The sequence below is a fragment of the Aegilops tauschii genome, chromosome 5, assembly GCF_002575655.3.
Source record: "Aegilops tauschii subsp. strangulata cultivar AL8/78 chromosome 5, Aet v6.0, whole genome shotgun sequence".
NCBI lineage: Eukaryota > Viridiplantae > Streptophyta > Magnoliopsida > Poales > Poaceae > Aegilops > Aegilops tauschii.
Window position 1 is genome coordinate 119015122 of NC_053039.3, and position 10451 is coordinate 119025572.

At 44.0% G+C, this 10451-nt stretch overlaps 1 protein-coding gene and 1 long non-coding RNA gene across 2 annotated transcripts; one reads left to right on the plus strand and one right to left on the minus strand.

Moving 5' to 3' along the window:
• Positions 1 to 923: 923 nt before the first annotated feature.
• Positions 924 to 2104, minus strand: LOC109755707 (uncharacterized). The gene has a single exon (XM_020314602.3). The coding sequence runs from the start codon at positions 2064 to 2066 to the stop codon at positions 1140 to 1142; it is 927 nt and encodes a 308-aa protein (XP_020170191.1). The 5' UTR covers positions 2067 to 2104; the 3' UTR covers positions 924 to 1139.
• A 460-nt stretch (positions 2105 to 2564) lies between these two features.
• On the plus strand, positions 2565 to 3715 carry LOC120963880 (uncharacterized). The gene is made up of 2 exons (XR_005755579.2): positions 2565 to 2991; positions 3069 to 3715. It is a non-coding gene; the product is annotated as an uncharacterized lncRNA (long non-coding RNA).
• Positions 3716 to 10451: the final 6736 nt, after the last annotated feature.

Genomic DNA, 10451 nt, shown 5'->3' on the forward strand with positions numbered 1-10451 from the left:
GGAGTACCCGTGCAGCATATACTCGCTCCACGCGTCGTTTTAAAATATAGTGCTTTCTCTATTCTCGTGCTTCAATTTAACCATAAATTTAATCAATAAGACCGACTATGGCGGAAGCAAAAGTTATACCAATGAATTCGTATTTAAAAGAAGTTTTCAATTATATAATTTTTTTCTCCCGCCGCAGTCGATCTCGTTGGTTAAATTTATGATCAAAGTTAGACATCGGAAAGCACGGGGGCACTATATTTTAAAGCCGAGGGAGTAGTTCTGAAGATCTGTCTACCAAGGTTAAAGCTTCCTTTGTTTATAGGATTTTTTTTAAGAATTCTACAGGATAGGGGTTTTGTAGGAAATCGAAATTCTTTCTGCACTTTTGTACGTAGAATGAATTCTTATTCTTATGTAGGTGGTTCTCATCCTTCAAATTTCAAAGGAGAAAAAAACATTAGCAGTCCCAATGAAATCTTCTCATCCCTGTGCTATGATTATGTTACTAAACCCAAGAAGCAACAGGATAAGAAAGAAGTGTCATTTCCAGTCACCTGTGACCTGTCCCTGCCCTTAATTAAAGGGCCAATGTAGGAGCAGTTCACAACAGCATCATTACATGGGCTGGAACACCAACAAAGCTTGCCTCGGTTTAATTACTGCTCTTTCACTTCTCATTTCGTTTCAACCTGGTTCTTGGAGAAGCTCACCAACAAGTGTGTGCGTCATTTATCTTTCAGTTATTGCAGAACATCTACCGTGAAGAACGGCAAGCTCAAAACAGAAAATCGCAGTTGCTGAAGTGAACATAAAATTGAGAATGTAAAAATAAATTACTCTCGCCCCTGGTATAGAAACATAAACATTGACTTTCGTTCTTGGCTTCCTGGAACAATAAACATTGAGGACAACAAGAAGGAGCATTTGGGACATATAAAACACCAATTTTGTTCTTCAGAATTCCACACTTACATCACCATAAAATTACTACAAAAGGGAACAATAATCCCTTTTCTATACACAAGTCAACCTTCTTTTTCCACTTCATGGCTTCTTGCCACCACAATACTTTACAAGGGAAGTTACTAGTATTGTTTGTTTGACACTCGTGAGCTAGTGGAGTCTATGGAGGCGTCGGCGGTCTGGCGTCAAGACCTGGACTTGCCGGTGGTGGCGGCGGTGAAGCCGTGCATGGCGCTGTAACCGCCGGAACCAAACCCGAGGCAGCCGAGAAGCAGCGCCTGCCGGTACGGCAGGAACGTGCGCCGCCGCATATCCTCCGCCTCTGCCCGCCTCGCCTCGTAGAGGCGCTCATGCGCCGAGCTCCTTCTCCCGCGCTTCCCCACCGCCGGGATAGGGTTCTTGGTTGGAGCTGCCAGCGAGGAGTTCGTCTTGGGGCATGCTGGCGTTGGTGGACGTTGGTGCTTGGAGCCGTCAGACTTGTTCGGATGGATGAGCTTCTTCAAGAACCGCCACCGGCCGCAACTCTTCGAGGTCGAGGAGGACCCGGACGACGCCGTCGATGACGAGGACGACGACCGTGACGCTGATGTCGGCGTCCGTACAGATTCTTTCGCCGGGGCGGGCGAAGATAACGGTGACATCCAGTGTGCCCGGAATGGCGAGGCTGAGCGGGACCTGCGATGCACCGACCGGCTACGGAAACGGCCGCGCTCGTCCAATGGCGACGATGCCTCCTGCGGCGGCATCCGATCACCGTTGGGGCGGTGGGCGGTGGGCGGGGGCGCCTGCGGACGGAGGAGGAACGAAGAGAGCCGCATTGGGCGGATCTGGCCGTTGTGGAAGAGCTCGTCGGCTGAGGACATCGCGGCGGCGGCCGGGGACGGAAACTGAGAGGAGAAGTCGAAGTCGAAATCGTAGTCGCAGTCACCGGGGCCTCGTGCGGGGCTCGCCGGTGCGCTGAAGCAGTAGCCGGCGGCGGCATGGAACGACGGGTCGCGGGCGGGGCTGGACGGTGCGCTGACGAAGGGGGTGGAGCACGCGCTGCCAACGCTCACGCCGCAAGCGCCGGCGAAGTGATCGCCGGAGCTGGTGTCGGTCGTGGCGGCGGCCATTGCGCAGGCGAGTGGGGTGGTGGGGATACTGAGATGGGAAGGTGAGAAAGGCTCTTCTTATTAAGAGAGGCTGGTTGGTCGCTTTGCGTTTTAGCCCTTGATGATAAATGTGAATGAACTCGATGAAGCACAACATTAATTTTGGATGCATAGTTATTGGGTATATTAATGCAATGGTAAATTAAGATCGTCATCACCTAACATTTTCCGATTATGGCACATTTGATTGGTATTGAAGTGTTGTTGCTAGGCTAGTCACAATGTGAAGTAATTTAGACTAGTAATTAGTCATCTATTTACTTACCGGGCATCTTTAGTCGAACCCCTAAAAGGCTTTAGAGGAGTAAAATTTTGGTTTTACACCTTTAATCGGCACTAGCCGAACTCATAAACTGTACTATAAAGGATTAAAAAATTACTCCTCGACTCGGCAGATGCCTAAATATACTCCTCCGCCGAGCGGCGGACTACCAAATCTCCCCCCTCCCCTCGGCCGCTCCCACCCCACCCCCGCGCCGCATCTACTCCGGCTTGTCGATTCCCGCCTCCGCCGGCGACCACCCGCAACCGCCGACGCTCCGGATGACCCGCTAAAGTCTCCACCCACCCGGATTTGGGCCTCTCTCATCGGCGACATCGTGTTTGGGATGGATTCGACGGGTACCAACTCGCGCAACCCCCAGAACGAGTCTGCACCGCATCTCGGTATGGCCTTCTCCCCTAGGCGCTCGGAGCTCAGTTATCGACCGGCCACCGACACAGCTACGCACTGTGGTCGTCGGCCTGGCTCAACCCTAGCCCAGCAGCTCGCCGGCTCCCCATTGCCGATCATCAAGTGTGGCCACTACCCGCAACATGTGCTATGCCGAGTTTCGACCACGCCGCAACATCCCAGATGGGTGTTCTTCAAGTGCAAAAAGATGGGGTGAGTGCTTGTTTCTCCGGTTGTTATTCAGATTCGTCGCAATTTGTAGCTTATTGTTTGCTCAAAATTGTGTGTAGGATGGATGCAAGTTTTGGTATTGGGAAGAAGGGTGCATTGATCTATTGATAGCAATAAATTTGCTAGATGTTCGTACACTATTTGCTAGAGTTGAGACAGGAGATGAGTATAGAGATGACACAATGTCCAATTGTATGGAGGCGGGGAAGAACGAAGTGTGCAAGCTCAAGAAGCCGATAGAGAACTGCAACAATGTGTGCAACGAAGACATAGAGAAAATATTAATCCAACTAGTGGGACCAGTTATGGAAGTTGGATCTCTATTAAAGTGTCCAATTGTGGTTCTGGTTTTCTTTAGATCGAGAGAGAATCAAGGTAATAGAAAATTTACCTTACGGCCAAGATGTAAGAGGAATGCAAACTTTTATGGGGCATGCTAGTTTCTACTGAAGGTTTATTAAAGATTTCTCCAAGATTTTAGAACCTTTGACTGGCCTCTTGCAGAAAGATGTACCCTATTCTTTTGATGAGAATTGTACACATGCTTATGAAAAGCTTAGGGATGCACTGATTACGGCTCCCATCATCCAGCCCCTGAAGTGGGATGAACCTTTTGAGATAATGTGTGATGCTAGCAATTATGCTATTGGATCTGTCCTAGGACAGCGAGATGATAAAAAACTTAACATTGCCTTTTATGCTAGTACGAGTCTGGATGATGATCAGAAGCATTTAGCCACAACTGAGAAAGCATTATGATACGTCTCCAACATATCTATAATTTTTGATTGTTCCATCCTATTATATTATCTGTTTTGGATGTTTAATGGGCTTTACTATGCACTTTTATATTATTTTTGGGACTAACCTATTAACCGAAGGCCCAGTGCAAATTGCTGTTTTTTTTGCCTATTTCAGTGTTTCACAGAAAAGGAATATCAAACGGAATCCAAACAGAATGAAACCTTCGGGAGAGTTATTTTTGGAACAAACGCAATCCAGGAGACTTGGAGTGGACGTCAAGGAAGCAACAAGGAAGCCACGAGGCAGGGAGGCGTGCCCAGGAGTGGTAGGCGCGCCCCCCACCCTCGTGGCTCCACCGACCTACTTCTTTCGCCTATATATACTCATATACCCTGAAAACATCCGAAAGCACCACAAAACCCTATTTCCACCGCCGCAACCTTCTTTACCCGTGAGATCCCATCTTGGGGCCTTTTCCGGCGCTCCGCCGGAGGGTCGATCACGGAGGGCTTCTACATCAACACCATAGCCTCTCCGATGATGTGTGAGTAGTTTACCACAGACCTTCGGGTCCATAGTTATTAGCTAGATGGCTTCTTCTCTCTCTTTGGATCTCAATACAAAGTTCTCCTCGATCTTCTTGGAGACCTATTCAATGTAATTCTTTTTGCGGTGTGTTTGTCGAGATCCGATGAATTGTGGGTTTATGATCAAGATTATCTATGAACAATATTTGGTTCTTCTGTGAATTCTTATATGTATTATTTAAATATCTTTGCAAGTCTCTGCGAATTATCAGTTTGGTTTGGCCTACTAGATTGATCTTTCTTGCAATGGGAGAAGTGCTTAGCTTTGGGTTCAATCTTGCGGTGTCCTTTCCCAGTGACAACAGGGGCAGCAAGGCACGTATTGTATTATTACCATCGAGGATAAAAAGATGGGGTTTATATCATATTTCTTGAGTTTATCCCTCTACATCATGTCATCTTGCCTAATGCGTTACTCTGTTCTTATGAACTTAATACTCTAGATGCATGCTGGATAGTGGTCGATGTGTGGAGTAATAGTAGTAGATGCAGAATCGTTTCGGTCTACTTGTCGCGGACGTGATGCCTATGTACATGATCATGCCTAGATATTCTCATAACTATGCGCTTTTCTATCAATTGCTCGATGGTAATTCGTTCACCCATAGTAAATTATGCTATCTTGAGAGAAGCCACTAGTGAAACCTATGGCCACCGGGTCTATCTTCCATCATATTATTTTCCTATCAATTTACTATTTCTTCCGTCTTTTATTTTGCAATTTTTACTTTCCAATCTATATCATAAAAATACCAAAAATATTTATCTTATTATCTCTATCAGATCTCACTTTTGCAAGTGGCCGTGAAGGGATTGACAACCCCTTTATCGCGTTGGTTGCAAGGTTCTTATTTGTTTGTGTAGGTACGAGGCAACTTGTGTGTAACCTCCTACTGGATTGATACCTTGGTTCTCAAAAACTGAGGGAAATACTTACGCTACTTTGCTGCATCACCCTTTCCTCTTCAAGGGAAAACCAACGCATGCTCAAGAGGTAGCACATTACTTGCCATTGTCTTTGCTTGTGACAAATTTAGACCTTACATTATTAACTCTAAAGTAATTGTGCATACGGATCATTGTGCCTTACTTATCTTGTTAGAAAGAAGGGCGCTAAGCCCTGTTTGATTCGATAGATATTGTTGCTTCAAGAGTTTGATTTGCAGATAGTAGATCAAAGGTGCGAAAACAACCTGGTGGCAGATCACCTATCACACACGGAGAGGATACCTTACTAACCCGTTCCAATAAATGAGTTCTTTCTAGGTGAGAGTTTGGCTATGATTAAAAAGATAGATCCTTGATTTGCAGAATATGCTAACTTTGTTGTAGGAAAGTACATGCCATCGGATATGAACTATCATCAGAGAAAGAAGTTCTTCAATGAGTTAAAGTACTACTTCTGGGATGATCTTTTCTTTACTGGCATGGGCCAGATAACATGATTAGACGGTGTGTTCCAGAACATGAGATGAACGCCATTCTCGATAAGTGCCATAGTAGCCCTTACGCAGGACATCATGTTGGGGACCGAACCGCTACCAAAGTACTTCCATCATGATTCTATTGACTTACACTTTTTAGATATAGGCACATGTTTGTTAAAAGTTGTGATGCATGTCAACGCATAGGTAATATAGGTAGAAGACAAGAAATGCATATGAACTATAATCTAGTTTGTGAACCTTTTGGTGTTTGGGGCCTAGATTATTTGGGACCATTTCCGGTCTCCCATGGGCATACTCACATTCTTGTGGCTGTAAATTATGTTACCAAGTGGGTTGAGGAAATCCCTACGCACCACACCGACGTTGGAACCTCACTAAAAATGATAAAGGACATCATTCTTCCCAGGTTTGGAGTACCTAAAGTTTTTATTACTGACGGTGAATCTCATTTTATACAAGAAATTCTCAGGAGGATCCTTCGTAAGTATGAAGTTACGCACCGAATAGCTTCTCCCTTATCATCCACAAACAAGTGGCCAAGTTGAACTCTTAAACCGAGAGGTAAAGATGATACTATAGAAGATGGTGCAGAAATCCAGAAAAGATTGGGCAAGAAAGTTAAATGAGACCCTTTGGGCCTACCGCACCGCCTACAAGTACCCAATGGGTATGACACCATATAAGATGGTATACAGTAAGGCATGCCATTTACCCCTAGAGTTAGAGCACAAAGCTTATTGGGCAGTCAAAATGTAAATTTTGATCTTAAAGAAGGAGGGAGAAGAGAGTGTTAGATATGCATGCCTTAGGAGAGCTTTGGAATAATGCATATGAAAGTGCCCGGTTGTTTAAAGAAAAAGTTAAGATGTGGCACGATGAGAAGATCTTGAAACGACCATTTTCTACGGGGAACAAAGCCCTCCTATTTAATTCTCTCCTTAAGTTGTTTCCAGGGAAGCTCGGATCTCGGTGGGAAGGGCCCTATGAGATTGAAGAAGTTTACAATTCCAGAGACGTTCGGATAAAAGGACGAAAAGATGCCCCGTGGATCATAAAAGGTCAATGCTTGAAGCTATACCTCGCTGATGACCAGAAGGAAGAACGAGAGGTAGAAGAGGTAATAAGTTTCAACACGATCGAAGAAGCTAAAACATTTAGAAGGAAGAAGGCAGGTATAGTAGAATAATAATGTGTCCTCTAATAGATGTCAATATTACCCTTAATTATGAGTTTTGTTTTTGTTGTGTTACACCTGTTTGACTTAGTGCTAAATCGCTTAGTTTTTGTCTGGACTTGGATATTCTCATTACTAACTTTCCAGGGAGGAAATTTCCCGAAGGAAAAGTTCCACGAGGAGGCCAACAGAATCAAAGATGCCACACCATATGACCAGCCATGGTCATATGAGCGCTCGTATCCGAAGGACGCGGAAACAGCAGAGAAGCCGGAATGAACGACGACCTATTAGAAGACCACCAGTGGTCGCATGACCACTCGCATGCTTCTTCGTCGCTAGGCGACGCGGCAACAAAGCCAAAGATGGGGTACCATCTGATCGTCTATGCTTATATGGGTGCTCGCATGGATCAACCACGTCAACGGGTATGAGAGAGAGAGAGAGAGAGATGTTTGGCAGCAGGTCATACGACTGGCCATACGAGCGCACCCGCACGTATGGAAGGTTGCAAGTGCTTTGTTGGCGTGATTCTTTCCCGGTTTTGTTTTGATCTATTTCTAACTAACTATTTGTGCCTAATATTGAGATTATGAGGGTTCCAAACCATTATAAAAGGCTAAGGGTCACGCTCCTTACCCCCAAACCAATCTAATCTCAAGTTTCTTTTGCATGACACCTCCTCCAAAAACCTTTAGCTACAGGTTGACGAATGTAAGGGCCGCCATGAACAATGGATCTTCTTCATCCTCCATCAGCATCATCCCTTTCCCTAACTTAGAAGAGGTGGTGACTATTGGATGGGTGAACTTCAGGAAGATGAGTCCCAAGGATGAACCACACCCAGAGGAGGAGACCAACAACAAGATGAAGGTGTTGAAGATCAAGGAGGAAGAACCAGAACAAGATGGGGATGATGAATCCACTCTGGATGGGTATCCTCCAAACCCTTATTAGTTAAATATTCGACGATTTGTTCCGTTATTTCCTCTTGGGCCTCCTCAAAAGGACGGGGAAAGGAACCACAAATCCCAAAGAATAAAAAGGAAAAGATCAAGAATATGGAGCAAGTTTCTAAAGCGTGTGTGTACACTATTGGAGAAGGGATTGATTCCTATTGGTTGATGATCAAAAACCTAGAGGCACGGGTCGATGGTCTCTTCCATAAGATCGGTCTCATGGTTGATACTCTTAATCAAAATATTGGACAACTTGAATTTTTGACCCAGATCGTGGGCGATCAGCAGAGGGTGATTGAGGAGATTAAAGGACGCTTCAAGAACATCTACACCGCCTGCAAGGATACCCAGGAGTGAGCATAAATGCTAAGTGACTGGATCTCTCCGACTTGATTGTAAGCTTTTGGAAGATCCTAGTGTATTTTCTATCTTTGCTCATATGCATTTATTTCCAGCAAGTCGAGACTAGCTCGCAGTTTTATTTCAATAAGGTTGAACCATCATTTTTCCTCTTGAACAAAGAATGATCCTTTCCATAGAGTGTTTGGATGTTTTGATGCGTGCACCATTATTGCTTTGAGAGAACGTACAAGATGATAATCATGATCTAAGTAGTATGGCATAATCACTAGTGTGATGCTCATGAGTACTTCACAGTTTTGTGACCAAGTTCTTAAACAAGAAGAGTAACTCTATATGCTAATTCACTAGAGGTTCAACTCAAAAAGTAGGAAGTGTAAGCACGATGGTAAATGATAATCTTTTCAAATTAAAAATTACTTTTCAAAAGTTCCCCATGAGGATTATGTCTAGCTTACATGTCACATTAAACAAAAGTGTGAGATGGGCATTTAGGCATGTTCTGTTGACATGTGACAAAAAAAAATTTAAAGTCACAACTTTCTGAAAAAAGATGAGAATAACAATCCCTTTTGTTTGCCGAGTTGAAACAATTATGAACCACGATACAAAGCTATGACTTGCCCACTAAAGAACAAAGTGCATTATGTGAAAGCCTTCATGATCATCCTCGTAGTGAAAATCAGCTATCACTTGTCATGATACTTTTATCCTTATCTGCTCCAGAAACTAACAATGGACTCATGCCTCTACAAATACCTATACGCCATAAATCCCAAGTTATCCTTGTTATTTAGAAGCTACAATACTTGCCCGGGGACGAGCAAGACTTGAGCTTAGAGGAGTTGATGAGTTCAATTTATGTGATGATTTTGATAGTCATTTTGTGCGTACATAGTAGGCTTTGTGGGATTTTATCGCGTTCGTGCACCTCTTTTTGTGGGTATTCCACATGTAACTCCTTTTGGAGGATATTAAAGAAAGCCTTTTGGAGGTAATAATATTGTATGGAATCCCAAGAAATAGGAGTGAAATGACATATTTAATGTGATAATCAACTACCATAAAATAATGGAGCAAAGGGACCAAAGGAAGATTGCTTGCAGCGGCTCCAAAGGAAAAGACGACGCTCCATATGAGCGCGCCTGCTCGTATGAGATGTCCTATGATATGCCAGCGTCGTTGCCTCGTCCACTTATTCCACCCCGGAGATCATCCATAGGATGGATTGGCAAGGAGGAAATCGTCATCTTCAGCACCAAACACAAGGAGGCTACAACATCATCACCACTGTTGTCGTCATCATCATCATCATCAGCACTGTCATCATCATCATCATCCACATGCATCTCATTCTAACATCAGGAAAAATAGTGGATCATCTTGTGTGTTACGTGTGTGATTCATTCATGTTTACCATCGCAACCCTTATGATGTTTATTGTCTCCATGTGTGAGTAGAACCCTAGTTCCCGGGGATATGGATGAACCTTGGTATGTATATGATATGAAACATTATATTGGATATGAGATCCTCTGTTGAATACCTAGTTTAATAAATTTCATGAATGTTGTAAGGGTCCCCACTTAGCATTACCGCCAAAAGGCCACGAAGTGTATAAATTTCTTATAAAGGTTAGGACATGAAGGTAATTCGAGGTGACAGTAAAAGCCTTTGCAATTGAGAGGGGATTCACGAAGAATCCTTAGAGAGGCCGCGTCCATGGGGTCACCCTTAATTACCTTAGTCATAACCTGCAAGGGGAGACTATGGCGGTGGCGTGCATGGCACGAACTCAACCTAGAGTAGAACGTGTACTGTACCCAGCTCCGCCCAACATAATCGTCAAGAGTGGCTCAAATATCCAGACCATATTATGTAGATGTTGAAGGAAATATGCCCTAGAGGCAATAATAAAGTTGTTATTTATATTTCCTTATATCATGATAAATGTTTATTATTCATGCTAGAATTGTATTAACCGGAAACTTAGTACATGTGTGAATACATAGACAAAACAGAGTGTCCCTGGTATGCCTCTACTTGACTAGCTCATTAATCAAAGATGGTTAAGTTTCCTAACCATAGACATGTGTTGTCATTTGATGAATGGGATCACAACATTAGAGAATGATGTGATGGACAAGACCCATCCGTTAGCTTAGCATAA